Source organism: Salarias fasciatus, chromosome 2, assembly GCF_902148845.1.
Source record: "Salarias fasciatus chromosome 2, fSalaFa1.1, whole genome shotgun sequence".
Classification (NCBI taxonomy): Eukaryota; Metazoa; Chordata; class Actinopteri; order Blenniiformes; family Blenniidae; genus Salarias; species Salarias fasciatus.
This window is the reverse complement of record NC_043746.1, coordinates 14229498-14252302: the sequence shown is the minus strand read 5'-3', so window position 1 is coordinate 14252302 and position 22805 is coordinate 14229498. Positions and strand designations below refer to the sequence as shown.

The 22805-nt window shown below is 39.5% G+C and overlaps 1 protein-coding gene across 3 annotated transcripts in view; it reads left to right on the top strand.

Moving 5' to 3' along the window:
- The window catches only part of diaph1 (diaphanous related formin 1), a 102562-nt gene that overhangs the window by 17834 nt on the left and 61923 nt on the right, over window positions 1–22805 (top strand). For 2 of the 3 annotated variants that reach the window (XM_030106950.1, XM_030106934.1), the window contains exons 2-15: window positions 7308–7334; window positions 8544–8711; window positions 9172–9273; window positions 10145–10275; window positions 10405–10488; window positions 10584–10647; window positions 11455–11594; window positions 11829–11934; window positions 12207–12317; window positions 12545–12663; window positions 15451–15567; window positions 17660–17775; window positions 20181–20245; window positions 21327–21506. In XM_030106950.1, coding sequence (XP_029962810.1) covers window positions 7308–7334; window positions 8544–8711; window positions 9172–9273; window positions 10145–10275; window positions 10405–10488; window positions 10584–10647; window positions 11455–11594; window positions 11829–11934; window positions 12207–12317; window positions 12545–12663; window positions 15451–15567; window positions 17660–17775; window positions 20181–20245; window positions 21327–21506 — 1530 coding nt within the window. The remainder of the gene's footprint in view (window positions 1–7307; window positions 7335–8543; window positions 8712–9171; window positions 9274–10144; window positions 10276–10404; window positions 10489–10583; window positions 10648–11454; window positions 11595–11828; window positions 11935–12206; window positions 12318–12544; window positions 12664–15450; window positions 15568–17659; window positions 17776–20180; window positions 20246–21326; window positions 21507–22805) is intronic. The other variant, XM_030106942.1, reaches the window with a different exon arrangement.

Genomic DNA, 22805 nt, shown 5'->3' with positions numbered 1-22805 from the left:
CTGAAACTCCTTTGGAAACTTTTTATGGTAGAGAAAGTGCTCAACAACGCATATTTCGACACATTTGTTAGCAATATTTGGGAGAAATAGGTCATTTGTGTACATAGAAAAGGTCCTAAATCTTTGAGTTCAGCTTATGAAAACTGGGAGCAAAAACTGAAGTGTTGCATTTATATTTTTGTTCGCTGCATGACACATTTTGTCCTGCTGTAGATTCAAAATGAACCGAAAATAACTTGACGTGTCATAACACGAAAACAGCGATTTTATGCTTTGCACCACTACTCCGGCGGTGCTCCTTACTATTTGTAGCTCATCCTCATCCTCACTGAATACATGCTGTCAGCATTCACCTGTCCATGAAGTGTGCAGATCCATCTGTGGCATTTAATGGGAAACTGTACTGTCACAGGTACACAGTATGAACTCTGCAGCATCCACAGCAGTTTTATTTGTGATTAGGGATGGTACTGTTGTGAATTTATTGACACTACTGCTTATTTCAATGCTGCTTGTTGATCCGTTACTTTAATGGTATTCTTTTTGGTACTTCTTTTACTTTTTGTATAATATTTTTAAATGATTGCATGATGATTACACTGAACAACAACAGCTGTTTACGAGACTAAACTGTCCTTGGATCATTCAGTACCAGGCTGCAAATAGAGAATCAAGTTTTATTTTGAAAGTAAATTTAAATTTCCATTAGTCTGTGCATTGAGTTTTATTCTGAAAAATGATTCACTTCCGTCAGCGCTTCTTTCCTGCACTTAAATTTATCCTTTTTTTTTTCGTGAATCTTTAAGCCCTTGCTAAGGCGTTTTTATACACTGTCTTGCCGGTCCGCAGAAAAATCAAGTTGTTAAAAACCAATTTGCGGTGCCAAAGAGATTAGGGACCGTTGTTCTAAGTTACTGTTTAAATAACCACTGTCAGAGCTTATTGATCCTCCAGTATTTAAAAAAAAATGTTGCAGTGGGGCTCAGTACCCATCCCTGCTTATCACCCATAGGCAGCAAGTGACATCAGTGCAGGACTGATATTAATAATTTACAGTAATCAGACTTTTTTTTTTCAGCAACTTGATGTGTGACTTGCATTTAAGAATAGGTTCCTTCACGATTCAATCTAAGGAGTTTGAATTGGTTTATGAAGTAGTAGTAGTTGACATCAGAGGGTAGCACACATTCCAAAGGAAAACAAAACTGGGTGAATATAGGAGGTCAGATAAAAGAAGAATGACACAGAATATAATCACCCAGAGTTATCCGTTTTGATTTGCTGTATTTATTATTGTAGCAATACCAAACCCAGACTTTAAAGGAATCACTGTCTGACAATGTCTTTCTTCATAACAATTTAATGTCAGTATCAGTTTTGTTTTATTTGTTCTGTGCAGATAGATTAAGATGGAATTAGCTGTAAACAGTGAACTGTTTTGGGGGCAAATTTTTTCTTTTCTTTATCATTATCATATTGAAATGTATAATGATATTGGCAATGATTCCTTCTCCTGGAGCTCAGATTATGATTGACGCAATACAATAATTAGAGGTTATTCACTCTGTGTCGTGGCCATGAGGCAAATATAAGGCATGACATAATCAGATGCCTTTTGGTAATAACTGCCTGTGAAACCTGCTTTTTTCTTCCTTCTCTCCAGTCTTCTCCCATATCACCACCTTGTGTATATCCATCCATCTGACTTGACAGTGGGTACTTCATTTATTTGGCAGTTAAAGTGGACACTCAGCCTTCTGTCAATCTGCATTTGCTTAGCTTTGTTTCTTGCCCTCATTTACATATGGTTTCTCACCGCTCTTGGACCAGCTATTTAAATATGTATGCACAAATAGGCGCAGGTGTACGCACACAGAAACGTCTGCAGCAGCATGGGACTGGCTCATTACATGGCTGTCAGAAACTGAATGCGTCGACTAATTTGTTTTCTCTTCAGCTGTCCGATTTTAGAGACAGACACATGACAGCGAGATGGAGACAGAGGCCTAAACTTCATTGGCGTCTGCAATTCTGTAACCTCATTGAGGGCGCTAGCTGTATGTGCACTGCAGGTCATTCTGTTTGTGGGTGTTTAGTGCAGTGATTATTTGGGACATAGAAATGTAAAATAATAATAGGTACTTCACCCTGGAAATCTCTTTTTCATACATATCCCTTTCCTCTGAACCGTTTTAGTTTGTATTTTTGTTCAAAGAAATACCGACACCTAGGAATGTAAAATGTCCTTGCGTTCTAACTGGCCTGCCTCATCTCTTCTTGAGGTGCTCCGTCATATTCAGCTATGTATGGAAAAATTGCTAGCATCTTTCCAATTACATGACCAAACCATCTGAAGCTGGTCTCTCACTGTTCTGCCTAACTGTTCCTCTAATCTGCTCTTTCTTCATCCTGTCTATTCTACTCACGCCCAGTAAAACTTCAACATCCTCAGCTCTGCCACCTGTAGGTCAACCTCTGGTCTTTTGGTCACTACACTGTATGTGAAGCATGCAGCATAGCTGGTCTCACTACTGTAGTCTTTATCCTTCATACATTAAGTAACTGTTTTAGTCGACTGTTTTCAAACTTCAGGTTAAAGTGAGTAGCGTGACTTCAAGTGTTGTCCAACAAGTCAAATTCATACCACGTGTCGAACAATTAACCCCTAAATCTGGAAAAGGTATTTTACTTTTCCGCCTTTACAGCATTTGTTAATATTGTTTTAATTTACTGCTCACAAAAGACAGCAAAAGGTTGGAGACTAGATCATTGCTTGCTTTCTGGAAAACCACTCTGTTGGAGTATGTTTTAATTTCAGTTATGTTACTACCAAGCACAGACGCTGTTTTCATAAAACTTGATATTTGTTTCAAGTTTAGTGGCTACATCTCTTCTTCTCCTTGAATTCTTTGTGGCAAGTATCCAAATAACAGCAGCTATGCAGAAGAGAAGTAGTAGAGTGAGGGTGTTTTCACTGTCACTCATACTACAGTAAGAGGGAACCCGGTACATATACAGCTTCATCTAATGAGCTCATTGTGTATGATTAGATGAATCAGCTCATTTAACTGGCTGCTTGAGCTTCTGGAGCCTTCTGAATTATAATGAAGTAATGAGCTTGTGACTTTGCAAGTTTGCTGTTTGTTCTAAATTAGAGGCAAAAACCTTCAGACCTCATCATAGTATTCCATATCCCACAGAGAGGTTGCTTGTTTTGTCCAATCAGCAGTGCGAAACCCCACAGGTATTTAACTGATGCTGCAACTGGAACAAAGTTGCAGGTTTTGCTTGCCAAAGGACTTTAGCTGTCATCACAGTAATTGTTGATTAGTTTTTTTTCTTCCCTTGATTAACCATTAGTTTATTTTAGCACCTGTTAGAATGGAACAACAACAACACAAATCTCAGTTTGTATTTTTTTTGTTGTTGGTCGTTTCAGTTTGTACTCAACCTTGCAATTTTCAGTTAACCTTAAGGTAATCATGACTTTCCTTCAGTTGTTTTTAATTTAAACACGCTTTCGGCAAAACTGTTGACGCTACATCCAAAATGGATCTGTACTTTATAATGTTCAGTACTCTTCTTGTTTATTGTTATTTTTGCATCGAATCTAACAAGACATTATTGGTGTTTTATCCTCCTCATATTATGTATAATTAGTCTCATTTACATGTAAACAAATAATTTTGGTCATTTCATTTTTAGAGTTGGGATTTTATTGAAGCTCTCATCTCTTCAAACAATTGATGAGAGCAATGTGTTTCTGCCGAGCTTACAGCCCCCGTATTTTGGGAAAAGCAATTTATGTTGCTTAATTAAGGAATATACTCTGTTTCAAACCCGTTGCATGAGGTGAGCCCACACATACATATGTGGGTAAACTGTCTAAAATAAGATGTAATGAAGTAAAAGTATTGTTACATTACCATATAACTCAAGTACAAGTAAAGAGAAGGGATCCAAAAAATGGCTTGAGTAAAAGTAAGAATGCATTTGCATTGAAGTCAACGCAAGAGGGCACGTGCTCAGTAAACTTCATCTGTGCCTCAACAAAATAACATATTGGGGCAACTTCTACACATCCTTCTTAATAGCTGTCTTCTTTAAAATTTTAAGTAGATATTGGCATTGGCATTAAGATATTGGCATCTTCTGTGAGACACAGATTTCACTACAACCATTTGATGCATTGATATGGTCAGATTTGGGTTTTCACCTGCAGTTTCATCCTTCATATGTGATGTGACACAAGTGTTCGTTAAGTCTTTGCTCAGTGTGTTTGATCCCTTTAGAGAGTGCAGCACACACACTTGCATACTCCTCATTTCATGTTTTGAAATACTCTCAAATATTTCCATCCAAAACGACTAACATTTGTCTCTCTGATGTGTCTCCTGCGAGCCTCATTTCACCACAGAAGCCTCGTTCTATGTATTTTTGTAACTGTTTTCCCCTTGTGTTTTTGAATTGCGCTGTTTCCATGAAAATGGGTCGTCTTGGGTCATCTTTTGACAGGGCATTGTACTTCGATTGTGACTCCTCGTCATCACAATTCTTACTTACACTATTGGTTTAAACACTGTACATGAGGATCTCTACATGATTGTGCTTGTGGTTTGCAAAGTGAAGCCTCAGTTTGTTCAATTCACGAGTTTTTTGGGGGGAGTTTGGCTTCCTCCCTAAACTATCTCTTCAGCTTTCTTTCAGACTAGTTTTCAGTTTTCCTGCCAGCTGTCTGCTGTGTGTTTCCGTTCTGTGGGTTGAATGGCACTACCGCATTTGTTTGCTAGAGGTTCGTCTTCAGTCTGTTATTTCTTGCCAGCTGAGATAGCAGACATGCTTTTTTTTTTACTTTTTCTTTTTTTTTCTTTTTTTTTTTTTTTAACTCCGCTCCCCTCCCCCTTTCTTTAAATGTAAAGAAGAGAGGGCTGGTTAGGGGAGTGTTTTAGAAATGATTATTTAAATCAATTAATGCCTATTGCAAAGTCAAGTAGAAATCTGTTAATCTTGTGACTGAATCCTTTGCCTTGAAAGCAGCATCAGGGCAGTTGTTGAAGATGTTTGCATGCAGGTTGTAGGACAACAAAGCACAGATCTTATGGGGATGTAGTCTGGTTCAGATCCTTTCTTTTCTTCTAACCTAAACCTTGACAGATCGGATAAAGTGAGCATTGGGGCGCTGTGGAGACTCATTGTTCTTCACGTTGAAGGTAGTTCCTAATAAACACTGTCTCTTCACTTCTTGTAATATGCCTGTATACATACTTAAATATACTACATTTGTATCAAATGTCCACATAATTCAATTTTACCAAAGTTTGACTTTACTAGCTGAAAACTTGATGAACTGATCGGTTTATATTAAATGCCTGGAGGCATTCCGCTTTCAACCAGTGACCAATAAATTTAAAACGTCATCAAAAAATTATAATAATTGCAGCATAATTGTGACAAAAACCTGAAAGACTATCAGCAATATATCCTTCTACGGTTTTTGTCGATATCATTCCTCAATATTAATCATTAGTTGTGTTGCTTGTCAGCAGCAAATCTGCACACACACACACACACACACACACTTTCTATAGTGTGGTTTTTGGAAGGACACACAGTAGTTTGTGCTTGTAGTTTGCACTCCATTTAGAACTTTTATAGTATGTTTACAGTTTTTCTTCATTTACAGCCATCAGGCTTAAGTCTAGGCTTAAGTCTTGGCTTAAAAGTAGTCAAGAGTGTACTCATTTGTAAATAGCACTGTGAGTGAATGAGAAAATGAGTGTGAGTGCGTTAATGTTTTTTGATGTTTTCCGAGTAGGTTTGTTGTGGAGGGGGTGTATGTGTATGTGTGTAATCGTGAGTTTTTAAGCATGTTTTAGATCTGCCTGTCTGAGGGTGGATTGATCATATGATTAGTTTTATCTTGTGCAGAAAAGCCCAACTAGGGACGGGAGTTGTGAATTAGCTCTGGCTATAAACTCTTAGGCCCCACATCAGCTGCAACTATGTCTGTCTGCAATTGTCCCTATCAAATAAATAAATAAATAATGTAATCAACTATGAACAGTTTTGTGTGTAGCCCTATAATATTTGTTTTTAGAGATTTTAAAATGCAAACTGTACTTTCACACATTGCAGATATGGCACATCAGATTAAGTCTGCATCGATTGTGGGGGAACAGGCTTCCAAATCTGTTGCAGTTTGATCCAGTGTAAAAATCCACTGTGCAGTTTGTATTAACCTCCTGTAGTGGTCTCACGAACAGAGAGCTGCTGTTTTTTTGTTTGTTTTTTTCCTTCACATGTTTTTAGCAGGAGAGAGCTAAACGGAAGTGCAGAAGAGAAACTTGTTTGCCAATAACATGAAGTCTGCTAGAAAAAAAGGCCTGTGAAATTTAAAACGCTACTTTGGTCTAATGGTTTCACCAAACTGGACCTTGGGTGTTGCTAATTGCAGGTTAACAGAAACATCTGTCCGCATTTCTACCGCATTCCTCAAAACAGACAGGGTAAGGATGATCCTGTGTTTGACTATGGCCCATTGACCCTCGGGCCCCTGCAGCTTGCAGTAAATATGTAGTTTTGTCCAAACTCCTCCAGTTTTGTAGGCTCTTCAGTCTTACAGGTTAATAGTACTGTTTTTAGTTCTCAACCACTGGTGATGTGTGAACAGCTTTGTATTTGGATTTGAGCCAAATTCACTACAAAGTAAATGTTTATGTTGTTCAGCCTCAACTTTGATGTTTCTCTTGAAATATAATTTTCATTGACTGTGAAGTACTCACTGCATTTACGTTGTCTCCCTGATATCATGTTCATTCTGATGATTCCGAGTTAAAAAAAATCAAGGACTGCAAAGACCATAACACACAATATGGTCATTATTACTGAAACATTGTTGTAAGTAGCCTGACATCTAGTGGCCAGTCTGTGTTTGACTCTCCTTTCACGTCTGCACTCTTCCACTTTCTTGCCATTTATCACTATAACTAATAAAATTCCAACCATCTTGAAGCCTTTACGACCTGAACTTATGCTTTACCTTAATTTATATGGATTAGATCTGAATGAAGAATTAAGTGACGTTTTCATGGTTATTGGTGTGGTGTTTCCATCTGTCCTAAATCACTCCTCAGAGCTTCAGATTTTTTTAGAATTCTCATCATGAATGATTTCTGTCTAATGGATTCTCAATTTTTTTTTCTCCCTTCACTCCCTTGTCATTTCTTTTCCCCACCATCTGGTTAATTTTTTTCCCCCCTTTCCCTTCCTGGGCAATTTTCTTTCTTTCATCCATTAATTCCCCACAGAAACTCAAACGGCTGATTCCTGATGAGGTAGGTCTGTCAGTGTCCTCACCGCCTGTGTGCTTCTCGTATCTGCCTGTGGTTTTACATAGAAACTAACTTGCTGTCTTGCATTCATTGTCGAGTCACCGTGTGTCACAAGCCTAATCCATCATAACAAATTGTTATCTGTGTGTTGTCCTTTGCTGACTTCATGTCGAACGTGCATGTGTACAGAATGCACGCTGGCGGCATGAAGTGCTTGGCGCGTTGAACAGCGACGTTTAATCCACCAAAAAGAAAAATGCGATCACTGTGTCAACATGTGCCATGGTGACGTGCACTGCAAAGTCGATGTGCTTTAATTTCTGTTGTTGTACAAACATTCTTTAACACTGTTTTGAAAACTAAAGTGAAGGAGCATTGTTTGTTTTCACTGCATTGACATGGCGTGGCCAAAACCTTTCAAGGTCTAATCCCCAATTATCCACTCACATTGTAAATTGCTCCTGACTTTTGCAGACAACAGCCCTTTTCAGAACTGGAAACTCTAATATCAAACAGGTATCAAGGTGCTAAGGTGTTGGCTCTGTCTGACTTACAAGTATAACATTTAACGGTCTTTATGACTTTTTTCAGACGTAACAGTGAAATTAAGGTGAGGGCCTGTCTAATTTCTGCATTTGGCTAAGAGTGGAGACATGAGGGAGACTTTAGTTAAGATGAAAGGTTATTTGTTCTCATTCTTGCTTCACACCTCTTGTAGAATTTAAATCTATTTTTTTTCACACTGTTGAGTATAAGGGGAGCTTATATTAGAATCGGTGTGTTTTTTCACATTGCTCTTTTGTAGCTATTTATTTATGCTGAGTGTTCATTTATCATTATGTTACCAATAATGTGTATTGGGGTTATGTACTCACTTTGTCCACATTATTTTTCTTTTTTAGTTTTATTTTTATCTTTGTACACATGCATTAGCAATTTTTTGTGTTTTTATATTTCTGAAACTGCATTTATAGATTACTCATATCAGGCACTCACAGTTGAGTTGCTGCACCATTCTTCTGTCAGGCCTCATATCAAATTACACTCAGATTTTTCAGAAGAATGCATCCATGTCTGAAAAGGGCTCATGTATTATTTCCCCCCAAAAAACTTAAATTTGCCATCATTCATAAAACCTAACATGATTGCATTAAAAAAGTTCTTAAGCCTAATTTTACTCACAATGTTTTGTCATGTCGTTTGATCATCCAGTTGGAGCGATTCACCAGCATGAGAAAAAAGGACAAAGACAAGGACAAGCCTGGTCAAATGCCAAGTCAGAGACACTCGTCAGCTGCCATCTATGAGATCAACGCTCAGAGTGCCATGCTGCACGACCACTCGGATGAATATGTTCTGGAGCTGTTTGAACAGATGCTGGTGAGGAACAGTTTGAAAGTGTATGCATGCTTTGTGTCATCAATGCTTAGTTCATCAATTATAAGCTGCTCGAACACCATGACACCTCTGAAACCTGTCATGGTGTAGTTTGGGCTGATGGCAGCCTTGTGGTCCACCCTGTGCTCAGACTTGTAAGGACAGCCTTTTTTTAAATGGAAAAGTGTGAAAATCTTAGAGATGTGTTTTTTGACATGATGTTCAGTATCTAAGAATAACAAAAGCACTGCTGCATTCAGCACCTCCTTTGTATCTTCTTAATTAAAAGTCCACATATCAAAAATGATTGCACAGATTGGTGAGTTCACTGCTGACTGAAATTAGACATTTGTTTCTGTTAAATTGCCTGAATAAACTTCTCATCGTGCTGTCTGCCTGTTTGACAATGCTTTGCTTATTCCACACCTTTTATTCTGTTTAATTCTCTCCTGTCTTTCTCCAGGTGGATATGAACCTGAATGAAGAAAAGCAGCAGCCTCTCCGAGAGAAAGACATAATGATTAAAAGAGAGATGGTCTCCCAGTACCTCCATACGTCAAAAGCAGTCAGTAGCCACAATATTATTTAAACAGCACTGTAATACATTTGCAGAAGGCTCCACAGTTATTTGAATAGTGAACACAATCGGTACAATAGCATCAGCATCACGACCATTAAATGCATAATGGGCAGTTTTAAGGCGATCTTTTGAACAAATACAATGGAGTTACATTAAAGTGACTTCCAAATGATTATTCAATCTTCTCTGTCGATGCCATACAGCTTTTCTTTGCTGTTGTCATTAACTGTTGTTTCGACATGCTGGACAGTCAGATGTAAGCTTGGAACTTCTCAACGCAGAGATCAAGATGAGATTAATAATCTTTTTTTTCTTCAGATGCTAATGAAACAGTCCACAAGAGTCAACAGAAAGAGAAGCAGATGGGCATTGAAACGTGGCGAGATTTAAAAAAAAAAAAAAAAAAAAAAAACATGCGACAAAGTCAGGCTTTTTAATGGTGCAAGATTTATTGTCTGAATCATTGTTACAACAAAGAATAAACCCACTGAACGCATTCTTTACACAGATACTGTAAATAAAAACCTGTTTTCGCTCATTAATTGTATTTCAAAAGTAATGGGGTGTATAATTATGCTGTGGAGAAGGTAGGGCCGTCACCTCGTATGTCAAAGTTCCAATCATCAAAACAGACTGTTTTTTAATCCAATACATTTCACTGTAAAATGAGCCAATTAGGAGAGAAATCCTCCGAGATGTCTTTCATTATACTAAAATATATTCTTGACTGTTGCCCTTGCTGATGTTTTTTTAATGGAAATATCATCAATTAGAAGTTATTGATGGACCAGTTTGATGCAGAGCGTGAAGTCATATTCTGGGTTTTATTTGCTTGTTGTTTTTGTCTTTTCATTAGGGCCAAGACCAGAAGGAGAGCTCCAAATCGGCCATGATGTACATCCAAGAGCTGAAATCGGACTACCGAGACACACAGCTGCTGAGCTGTCTGGAATCATTACGAGTCTCACTGAATAACAACCCTGTCAGGTTAATGCTCACATATTTATACATTTTGGACAGTTTTTCATTTATTTATTTTATGATCTGAGCATATTTCTCAGTATGTTCAAGTTAAGACAAGGAAAATGTAATAACTGTACTACTTGTCATTTCCAGTTGGGTGCAGAATTTTGGAGATGAGGGTCTGGCTCTGCTTCTGAACCTGCTGAGAAGGCTGCAGGAGGAAAAAGATGAGTACCCGTAAGTGAAATGAACCACAGGAAACACAATTTTACGTTTCAACTAATGCCCTTCTAATGTCTTTCTGCATCTCTCTGCTCTCATTCACTATGCAGACTGATGGGAGTAAAATGTCAACATGAAATCATTCGCTGTCTGAAAGCCTTTATGAACAACAAGGTGAGGTGTTTGTCCTCCTTAGACAAGCATAATACATTACTTTGATAGATTTGCACTCCCACTATTGGGGAAAAAAAAAGATTATTGTTGGTTGTAGTGTAGCAGCACCTCCACTGGGTGGCAATGTGATGCATTCAGTGTTATGGCAGCTGTCATTATTAACCTTTGAGGATTCATTGTGCTGGTGCACATAATTGTCTGCCAGTCATGATGAATCTCTTCAGTATAAATGCCATTTAATAATGAATAGCCAATCAAATGAAACCGTCATTATTCCTTATTAATGATTCAGTAACATTGCGTAAAGAAAAAGACAACAGATGCCCCAAATATTGGGTGAAAAGGTACGAAACATCTATTTTCAAATGTTGATCAAAAGCTTATTTATAGTATTTTAATTGCATTCAAACTGATGGTTCAGAGAAATCGGCATTGTATGTCTTCCTGTATCAGTCCCAAAGAAGATTTGAACTTAAAAATACTGATAAATTAACTCATGGAATAGCCTTTGTGCTGAGGTATGAATATACTCCCTGAGTGTAATCACTATCTAATCTCTAAAACAGCCTTTAGCAATAATATAGGTTGGTGGTAGACAACAATTAGAAATTTTCAAAGAGTGTGCTTTTATCTACACAATTAAGTCTCATTTCCAGAGTTGTGTTCAGAAAACATCTTATCAGGACCAAGACACCTTTTCTTGTTCCACTATAATTTAAATACAAAATGAGCCTGGATTTCTCTTACAAAATGAATCTAGATCTCTTTGAGTCACCCTGATTGACCTCTTTCTCCTCCTCCTTTCAGTATGGCCTTAAATCCATGCTGGAATCAGATGAGGGGATTCCTCTGCTGGTCAGAGCCATCAACCCCAGAGTTCCTCATATGATGGTGGATGCTGTGAAGCTGCTGTCTGCTATCTCCATTTTGGAACATTCCGAGAACCTGTAAGCATCACTGAAATAATGACAATGATTTTATTTCAGGTCACAGAGCTTTTTGACCTGCATAGCTTTTCACTACATGTTAAGCACTGTGAACCAAGCATGTAGCGGTTAGCATCAAGCATTTCCAACAGCATAAATATTTGTCTTTGTTAACAATGCTGGAGATATTATGGAAGACTGATTTTCTTTGTGAACTGCTTTTTAAAAAGTTTATTTGTCTTGTGTTCATTGCAGTCACGAGCGTGTTTTGGAGGCCATAACAGAAGAGGCTGAGAAGCGAGATATTGAGAGGTTTCAGCCTCTCCTTGAAGGCATGAAAAATCACAACATTGCTCTTAAGGTGCGCGTGCGCACACACACACACACACACACACACACACACACACACACACACACACACACACACACACACATTCACAATTGGTGAGATCTTGTGTTCAGTTAAAAAAAAAAAAAAAAAAAATACACCACATTTTCTTTTTTTGATGTACTGCCCTCCTTGGATTAACTTCCAGATTAAGCTCATGTCAGCTGTCGAGTGTTGAGTGACAGTTTTCATCCTTGCCGGTTGTCTGCTGTTGTCAGTCTAACAGTGTGATGTGGGGTTGGCAGGGTGGTTGCATGCAGCTGATCAATGCCTTGATCAGCCGAGGAGACGAGCTGGACTTCAGAATCCATATTCGCTCTGAACTACTAAGACTGGGACTTAGAGACCAGCTGAAGGTACAGAAGATGATTCTTTTGATATTTTTTCCCAAGGGCTTCTTGCAGCAACATGCATTTCCACAACTGTACTCTGTTTCTTTGTTTTGATGCCCCTGATTCCTGATGAGGTGAACACACTCATGCTTTAAACTATCCAAACTTAGAGTTTGATTTTCGTTCTTTTTCTGCTTTTCTTTCCCGCGCCTTTTCTTTTCCATGTCTGTATCCCATCCCTTTCTCTGCAGGAGGTGCGGACTATTGAAAATGAGGAGCTGAGGGTGCAGCTCATGGTGTTTGATGAGCAGGCTGAGGACGACTCTGAGGACCTCAAAGCACGTCTTGATGACATCCGCATTGAAATGGAATATCCTTCAAAATATGAACTGCTGCTGTTGGAGCTGTCAGTGTCTATTGTTTGTCTTTTGGGATGCAGAGAATCAGCAGTAAAGTCTTTATAAAATATCCCTGGTTATGTCAAAACACTTTTATGCCTCATTTCCACCGCACAGTTTGTGGCTGTGTGCCGCAGTACGGGTTGGGATGTTATGTGTTTCCACTGACTAAAGTTGTGGATAGTACCGAAAGAACCGTACTCAGCCGTTGCGCCCCCCCCCCCCCCCCCCCCCCTTTTTTTTTTTTTTACCTCCATTGCGGTGCCTCACAGAACAGAACGGTAAAAATAAGGAGTGAAAACACTGCTGTCACCTGATTGATAGTGAGCCGTCACTCTCAACAAACCCACCATGTTTAAACAGCTCATCGGCTACGTAAACCCCTCTGCATGTGTCGCTTCACACACTAGTTATTTTGTGGACATGTTTTATTATTATTTTTTTATTCTTGAAATATTGGCGCTCCACACTGCGCAGGTCTTCTGACGACGTGCAGACGCTCCTCCCCATAACAGGAGAGGACCGTGCTGTTCGGGATGAGAAAGTTTTCCCAAGCTGCATCACAGAGATTGGAGTCTCCTGGCTTCACTTAAGGGGTGAGCAGTGCAGCAGAGGAGTGACAGCCGGAGAATGAATGACCACAACAGGCAGACTGGAGCCCCGCTTTGACCATCGCGTAATGACGTCACGTACCTGCGTCATTACGGGGTCCCTCACAACTCCGCTTACATTCCAACCGTGCTCTTTGTAGTAGAGACGTGACGCAGGTCTGGTTGTGGTTACGCTTCAGTGTACCCATACAGTAACGAGCGTCTCTCACCAGTACATCGTGTTTAGTGAGAGAAGCAAATGAATCCCAAAACAAAGGCAGTGATATTTTTATGATCTTGTCAGTCTTCCTCTACATACATTTTTGAGTTTCATTCCTGATTGTGTTTAATATTTAATCTATTTTTGTCCAAAGTCTAATGCTTTACCAATTCTACAGTCAAGCAGTTTTTGCATATTTAGTCCACTAGAGGGCACACAACCATTGGTTAATCTCCAACGTGGCCTTTAATGAATACAATTCATTATTGATACAGAGGTCCGCACATTACTCAGTGCCTTGATCTCCATGGTGCTTTAGCTGCTGTCTGCCTTCTTGTTTGCTGATCATTCAAAAGACGACATACGTGACATATCTTTGATGTCTGCAGTGCTGATAGCCATCTAGGTATTTTCACACGTCACATGTCATGTGACAGCAACATTCACATGTGGAGTTGCTAATCCAACACATTTTAAAATGAAAAAAAAAAAAACATTTGATAGGTGATTGTTACATTTTATTAGTTTTTAGCCTTTCATGACCGACTTCAAAAAATTATTTTGCCCCTTTCTCTGCTTTTCTAAGACATCTCCATTTTACATCTCGATAACAATAAGTAGTTTTCATCAGTGGTGTCTATTTTTTTTGGCAAAAACAAAGGTGTGAAAATATGATACAGTCAATAAGTAGTGTACAATAAAATTAATGAAAACATCTGTTTTTTCACAAAACTGTCTAGAGTAAAGTAATTCAAATATGGGTTACATGTTTTTACAGAGCTAACTGGTCCTACTTTATTGATCCCTTTGTGGAAATTCCTTTTTCCTACATTGACCAATCGTTGATATATCTGAAATTATGATTGACATCAAACAAATAGATCAGGATGGTTTAAGGAACAAAATCCCCACAGTGTGTTTTGATTAATGCTCAAATTGAAAGTTAATAAAGTCACATCATGACCAAAGACCTCTGAACAGACCCACTGTAAAGTATTATGGACCTCAAGAGGTGCCATATCCTTGTTGCTTAAATTATGTCTGAAACAAAGGAATTTTTGCTGCAGTTTTGAAACCATCATATTTATCATATTTTTAGTGGTTAGCAAGTTCTCAGTGGGCATAATTACCACTTTAAATTGAATGAATTGCCCAACAACACAAAGCACCATTGTGGTGGAACTTAAAAAGATATGCCTCAGAATATATTTAATTTCAGGTTTCTTTTTGTCTGTCAGTTCAAAGTAATTTTCACAACAGCGAATCATGATCTTTTCCGTTTAGTTTGGGCCGGACCATAAGAGTTGGTGAAGCCATTATCTTGTAGGCAGTCAGAACATTGTCAAACTACATGTGTGCATCCTCCTTCTTTTTCCTAATGGCATCTTACTCATCTATAATTCATCCAGCCACATGGAGGTTTTTAATGTTTTGTCACTTCTGTCTTAATCATGAAACAATACATTTGTCTAACAGGGGCAGCTCATCTGTTATAGAAATTAGTTAAATGTCTTTTAAATGACATGTTTTGTGAACGTATAATTCGATGTAGAATGGAGGTTGTGAAAATCTACCTTATTATGATCTTTTGTATGCATTTGAAAGCCGTTTTGACCAAATTTCTCTCACTGGATCTTCTGACGTGCACTTACAATTTCAAGCACAAGATGTCTCCCAGGGCTAACCACACTGTCTGCATGTGGTTTCATGATTCATGCAGTAATATTATAATCCTTTTAAGAAACATTACCATGCTTCATAGAAATTATTCCAGTAGTTGATGAATATGTGCTGAGGTTAAATCACATTTTCTGGAGTGAGACAGACAACTTATTTTCAATTTTTTTTCTGGACTGCTCTGCTTCCCTGAGCCTTTTGTATGTTGGTCGTGGAAATGTTGGTTAACTGAGTGATTGTTGTCACGGAACCTTAACTGTTTTCCCCTTCAGTGATGTGAGGGAAATATTCGAGATCTTGGTCAACACCGTCAAGGACTCCAAGGGTGAAAGCCACTTCCTGTCCCTTATGCAGCACCTCTTACTGATTCGGAATGATTATGTGGCCAGGTAAATGCATTCCCAGGCACTCTCACATGTCAATGCTCTCTGACACATGCTCCTATTTAAATATTGCCTCGCAAAGTAAGCCACACTCAAATTTATTAACTGTATTGAGTTGAGAGCAGAACACAACTCCTTTAATACCGCTTAATTTTACTTTGTCACTGTTGAATTCAAAAAAGCACTTTCATTTTTTTTTTGTAATCAACACATTAGAAGACTGCAGAACCAGGACATATTTGATAAATAGCTAAAAAAAATTGTAAAAATACCAATTCACCCAAGACAACAAGAAAACCTATTTATCTTCACTCACACCTCCATTTTTCTCCAACTCCTTCATGCATTTGCTGTTTGTTTGCCCGAGCACCGTTCCGAAGATTTGAAATTAATACATGTAAAGAACTCCAATCCAATTTTAATAGAAATGAGCACCATCGACTCTTATCACAGAAAATATGCTAATGTCTCTCCCTGTGTCTTCTAAAAGCCCTTGGAGTTTTAGCTTGAGAAGTGAAAGGGGTGGGGTGGGATGGCGGTGGGGAAAAGCAGAGAATACTTTAGGGGAAAGCCAAGTCTTTACAAACGCCCGAAGCAGAGATACATTTTTAATTATGAACCATGAACACTGCTAAAAAATGCAGAGATGCAGCTATGAGAAGTAGCTGTGTTGTTGGTCAATGTTTCCTTGATGGTCTCGAGACAGCCTGGAAATTGTGGTTGATTTGAAGCAGCGTTTTGGGAATAAATTTGGCCAGCCATTCTTTTCCATCTTCACATCAAGTGGTCTCAGCAGAAATATTTTTAGCTCCCCCTCCATCTCTTCCATCCACCCTTCTCTCGCATTCAGCTGTTTCCGTCCAGGTGAACCAGTGGAACACAATAGAGCTGGTCTCTAATGGACTCCTTAGACCGGAAGTAAGACTGAGAGAGGGAGCATTGTCGAGTGGCAGAAAATACTGGGTAATTTCAGATAGAGGAAAAGAAGAGAGATGTTGTGGGACCATCATAATAAAGAAATCAATGCTATTTCATCCTCTCTTATGCCTCAGTGTTTTTATGAAGTAGAGATGAATCCTGTGGGTTCATTATGTTCATGTACTTTATGGGCACACTTGAAGTCAGGCACAGTGTGAAATTGTTAAGCGTTTTATCTGCATTTTAATCATCCTATTACTCTAAATGTATCTCAATATTTAGTAAGCATGACTTTAATTTTATTAAATTGTACCCGACCCTATTTCCCTTTTATGTCTGGTGTCTTAATTTGATGTGTTTGCGATTATCAAGACTCTCAGATGTAGGGCGCAGCAAAATATATTTATGTTCAGCTTTGACTCAGTTTTCCAGCTCGTCACTAGATGTCTCTCTCGCTCCATGGATGAATTTAAGTTTTTTGAAGGGAAGGGGAAAAAAAGGAAAAACAGTCTTAAAAGTATACTGAAGGAGCGGAATAAGTGTTAGACAAAGGCTGAGTGACGAAGAGAGGGACTGGGAGGGAGCGAAGGAGGGAGACAGAATAAATAAAGTATTGAGTTTTTGACTCTGGCAGAATCTAATGGGGTCAGGGAATAAGACACCTCCAAAATTGAGTGTCTGTGAGTAGCTGCCTTGATCAGACACAGAGGGCTGGACAAACCAGGACGCTTTCACACAAAAAAATGAGTGGAATGCAATCAATCTTGGTGACATGAGACTCAAACTGTCATGCTTACAGAAACAGCTAATCTCAGCTCGAGAGAGACAAAGTGACAAGACATATGTGTTCTCTCATTTGTCTGAACATATGAACCTAGTTGTTCTCTGTCAGTCTGCGCCACAATGTCAAATGTGATTTAACACAGATTTTTTTTTTTTTTTTTACCTCCACACATTGGCTTTAATCCTCTCATGCTTTTCTGTGTCATCATGGGAATTGTTTTGTGAAGAATGATGTATTTTCTCTGGTTTGCTTTTTAGTGTCAAATATAAATCCTTCACTGTCACCCTCCTTTATATTTTATCTTCCCCATTTTTCTCTATTTCTTTCTCTTTATCTCCTAATCCATCTGTCCAAAAAATCCATGGCTTCCTCTCTCTCTCTCTCCCTCTCCCGCAGGCCTCAATACTACAAGTTGATCGACGAGTGTATTGCTCAGATCGTACTTCACAAAAATGGTGCAGATCCTGACTTTAAGTGCCGCAACCTCAGCCTCAACATCGAAGCCTTGATAGGTGAGTCTTAGACCCCAGTGGAGCAAATGTTATGTCTCTTGAACGCGTTCTGTGCATGATGCCACCTTGACCTTCACCAGTAGTGGAACACCAAACATGAGCACACACAAACGATAAAGACACACAACTGTCTGAATGGAATCCTTGAAGCAGTGTTTTCTTTTAACACGGGTACTGTGCTGCTGTGGATGCTTACATCCAATATGAGGTCTCGTGTTAATTTGGTTTTTATGACTGATTGTGGAAAGCTGTCAACTACATATATACAACCGCCAGTAGATGGAGCCAGAGGGAGTGTGCTTTTGTGTGGGTTGAGATTTGCTCCAGGTCAGTTGCAGAAAATGAATTTTTGGATATAGGCGAAATGTTTTGGAAAGCAGCTTTCTCCAAGCCTAATTTTTGTCAGGTGGCGAATTTCAGGGACCGGCTTAGAATTGATTGAAAATAGGTCACTGGCACTCAGGTTCGTGTTTTTTTTTTGTTTTTTTTAACTGTCCTCCTGTGAGACAGAATCCTTACCAGCTACAGACATGAACACAGACTTTTCTCAGGTCCGGTTTGTGCTCCGTCACCACTCCTTTGTAACATGAACAGTCTAACCTTGTTGGAAAATCAGAAGTGTCTGCACCTGATCCAAACGGCTGTGCTCCCAGACGAGGTGAAAGGAGCACATTCACAGATAGTTTCTTCAGGAACAAATTTACAGTGAAGCACTTTTTCAACCATGAAAATGGCCTCAAGCAGTCTAACAAATCAAGAAAAGAGATAAAGGGAGAGGTTTAAACCCATTACTGTGTCACTCAGCTAGTCAATAAAGATTTGACGTGGTTATGAATGTGGGATTGTCTGTTTCGTAAAGTTGCTGGAATCATTGGACACAGACCTTAGTGGCAATCATAATCTGACATAGAAAGCTTTCTGTGACACTTTTTATGTCAGCTTGCGGCGGCCAGTAGTCCTTATGATCAATTTTCTGTCACCCTTGTTTGACTAGAAAGATGAAATGTGGCGTTTTCTTTGAAATATAATCATTTTGATGAAATAGCTCAGTGAACCGCATTGCTGGAGTTGAGCTTTTGAGTGGCACCACTAAATGATCACTGGCTATAGGAGGCTAAAATACAGCCCACTGAAGGTACGGACCGTGTCTTAGGAGTTCAATGCTTTTCATGGCAGGTCTCTTGCTCACCACAGGCGGCTCTAATTGCACTGCTTTCTAAATGTGTCCTGACACACGCATGGACATGCGCACGCGCACACATATACACAAACATGCGCCCTTACTGGCTGGCTGGCCTCCTTTAAGGCTGCCAGAGTTATTATTGGTGGAAAGCAGCCCAATTCTGCCCTGCATGCATTATTTAGTGTTTTTCTTTGAACTCTGAAATTCAGCACAGTTTTATTTCCCCCCTACATTCTGTCTCCCTTAGTGTGCGCTATTCCAAGTTTGTCCCATTTTGCATAGCCACCATGACAGAATTACACCCTCCTACCAATCCGTTATACATCCGATAACCGTGTAAACTCATACCCAAATGCATATTCTGAAATTGGATGTGGGTTTGGATTTTATTGTAAAGTTCTCTCATGTGCTAAACTGTTAGGTTTCATATTCTGAGAGTCTTGTTTATCTACATGTAGATATACAGACTCTTGCAAAGCTTTAGATTTTTTTTTCCCCATCCATATTTTTACTACACGTCTTCATCTCTTTACAATCCGTACTGTTCACTTTTCTTGTAGTTCATATAATGTCGTCATTTTCTATTTTAGCTTTTCTCAACCTTCTATCTCTGCTCTGCATCTGCTTGATCCCCCCCCCCCCCCCCACCTCCTGGGCATCCTGATTAGCAGTCTTTGATCCAGTGACATTGTGGCATTCATCTTCATGTTAATTAGCTCTTTTACTGCACAGGCTTGGTAAGCCCTTCAGCACTGAACCACCTGTAGACCCTGCAATTATTCTGCAAAAGTACCCTGATGGTCAGTCTGTGTCCTCCTTAATTTGCTCTCTGCCGAGAGGAGTCTCTGCTGATATATTATTCCTATAGTGTTTGTTTTATATTTGCTGTTGCTGACCAGAAAAAAAAAAAAAAACGCTGCACGTGTTGTAGGCTTAAAAGTTAATGAAGGAGCACTGTGCATCACACAGCACCTCGCTGTAATGAGATGCCTCCACAGTCACCTCGTATATCTTGACTTTGAGTAGTGTGATAAGAGAAAAATAGGGAGACAGATGGGACGCTTGCCCTGTGTGTCAGTGTGTGTTGGTGAATTTATGTGAGGACACAGCATGTGCCAGACTGAAGGGTACGATGCCTTCACGGCCAGACGTGTGCAGGTGTGCCGAAGCTCGTATCTCATCCACCATCTATTTTCCTCTTTTCCCTCCTTTCTGCCTGCAGACAACATGGTGGATCAGACCAAAGTGGAAACCAGTGAGGCCAAAGCCACTGAGCTGGAGAAGAAGGTAGATTTGCCACAGATACATTCACATTGAAAATCATAAATGCACGCCCACAGAGGAATCCTTTATACGCCAACATATTAACGTATCAGCTTAGAAGCTTACAAGCTATTACAGTGAAAAACACAAAAGCTAACATTTCTCATCACACAGACAACCAGGCACATTTGGATTGTAATGAAATTCTAGGCGACCATTGTCTGTCATGAGATGACAAATGAGAATAAGGGGCGAATAGAGGTTGACAAAAAAAAAAAAAAAAAAAAAATGAGCGTAAGCACGTTTGACAGCCGACAGACAAATACTCTTACAGGCTAGCAGCAAACACACACACTTTCACACACTCACACATGGGGGTAAATGCCTTGATTGTGGTGTGCTGCTACCCTGATGTTTCTGTCCCAGTGACAGGATAATTGCAAAGAGGGAGCTGAAACTAGCCTTCAGTCATGCACACTTTGAGACGCACTCGCTCGTGCGGGATCATATCTATTGAATGCACGCACATCCACACAGCCATGCATTGCACAAAGCACTCTTCAACTAATTTTCATTGACCACGCACACCGCGGTGCTAGTTGTGCATGATGGGGTAATTGCAGGCAGTCTCTTTGGCAGGAGTTAGGAATAGGCCTGTCAATACACTGACAGCGGGAGTAACGGATCTGTTTTCTACAAATTAAACAGCTGTGTACATTTATGTGTTCATGTATTCATCCTGTTTAAATACTCTCAGTCTGTTCAGTGTTTGTGGAGAATTTCAAAATTTATGAGATGAAAATTGAGGGTGAAACGGGTCTGTTTCGTATTTTTAGGAAAGCAGAGACTTCATTGTGAAAGTGAAAATGGGTCTCATACAAATGCATTAAGACATTCTAATTCATGAAGTGACACCAATTTTTCTGTGTAAATTATACAGTAAAAATAAAAGCACTCGACAGCAAGTAATGACAGCAATGGCTCTGAGATGCAGATGCATCTTTCTGTAGAGGGATACTGAAACACTAGTGTGTGATCCTGAGGCTATGTTCAAGAACTTTTGTGTCTTAACTAACAAGAATTTGTCTGTGATCTTGTACATCAGCTGGACTCTGAGTTGACAGCACGCCACGAGCTGCAGGTGGAGATGAAGAAACTGGAGGGGGACTATGAACAGAAGCTGATAGATTTGAACCAAGAGAAGGAACAGCTGGCCTCCTCTAAGCAGGAGAGAGAAAAGGAGAACCAGGGACTACAGCAACAGCTCAGCACTTTGCAAAAACAGGTACGTACACAAACATGTACACATTCCTGGCCTTCCCCTGTTTGAAAATTCACAAGATTCGTGTATACAGCAGACTCCATAAACAATCCACTATTGAGTTCTTTATAATTCATGAGCTACAAACACTCTGCGAATCTCTCCAGTTTTTAAATCGATTCACATTGGTATTGTGGTTTAAGTAAACACAGGATTAAAACATTTGCAGTCGGCAATGATAAAGATTCATACATAACAGTCATAAGAAAACACTGCCTGCTATTCAGACTGCAAAAAAGTAAAGATTGGTTGAGCCTTCAAGAAGTACACTATTGTAAGTCTAAGTAGCAAAAAGTTGCGAAACATTCAGACACACCCACACAAAAACTGAGTCCCCCCCAAAAAAAAAAAAAAAAAATTTAAATGATTTAGCCAACTTAAGAGCATGGCATGAAAAGAGGGAAAAATACCTAAAAGGATATTGTGAGAAGGAGCCAAATCCTTTACAGATTAAGACTCTCAATAAACAACATAGGAAGTGAGGAAATAGGAGTGTTAAGAGCGACTACAGAGAGAAGAAAAAAGGATGGAAATGGGACCAACAATTTTTAAGGCCAAGACACATTTTGTGTGTGTGTATGTGTGTGTATATACACTCACACAGTAGTGAGGCAAAGATGAGGATTGTTTAGCTGTCAGGGTCCTGCTGCCACACCAGCTGGATTCTGCCTTGCAGTGACACCCAAAACTCACAAACACACCAAGTGACCCAGAACAATCTGCCTCTGCCCATGTGTGCTCATACCCTCATGAAGATGTCCGTGTGTGTGCGTGCATATGCGCGTGTCAGTGAAACAACTATGCAACTTCCAAAATGAGCCTCATCCAACGTGGCTGATGCCAGCAAAGTCATTTTCTCACCACGCACAAACCCAAACAGACACACGCATGCACGCGCTCACGCACACAGTTGTCCAAAGCATCAACAGCATCACGAGCCAGGCATCAAACAAGCTTCTCATACTAAGATGGCTCACTTTCTCTTTGTTTGAGGCACTGCCCATCGAAGATTTCTTCACATGTAGAGATCTCTCACTGTTCCTTCTTGTGATGCTGTGCCCAATTTATCATCTGCTGCCTCGCTAAGAAAGCCTGCCTCAGAAGTTCTTTGTGTCTGCTGCAGTCTTCTTTTCAAAACGACACAATTTGTAACACTGCGAACGGTCACTAACACTTGTCCATGCACACTGTTTACACTCGATTCACCCAAGAACACACTTGGGGAACAAACTTCTCAATACATGGAAACCTTAATCTGCTCCT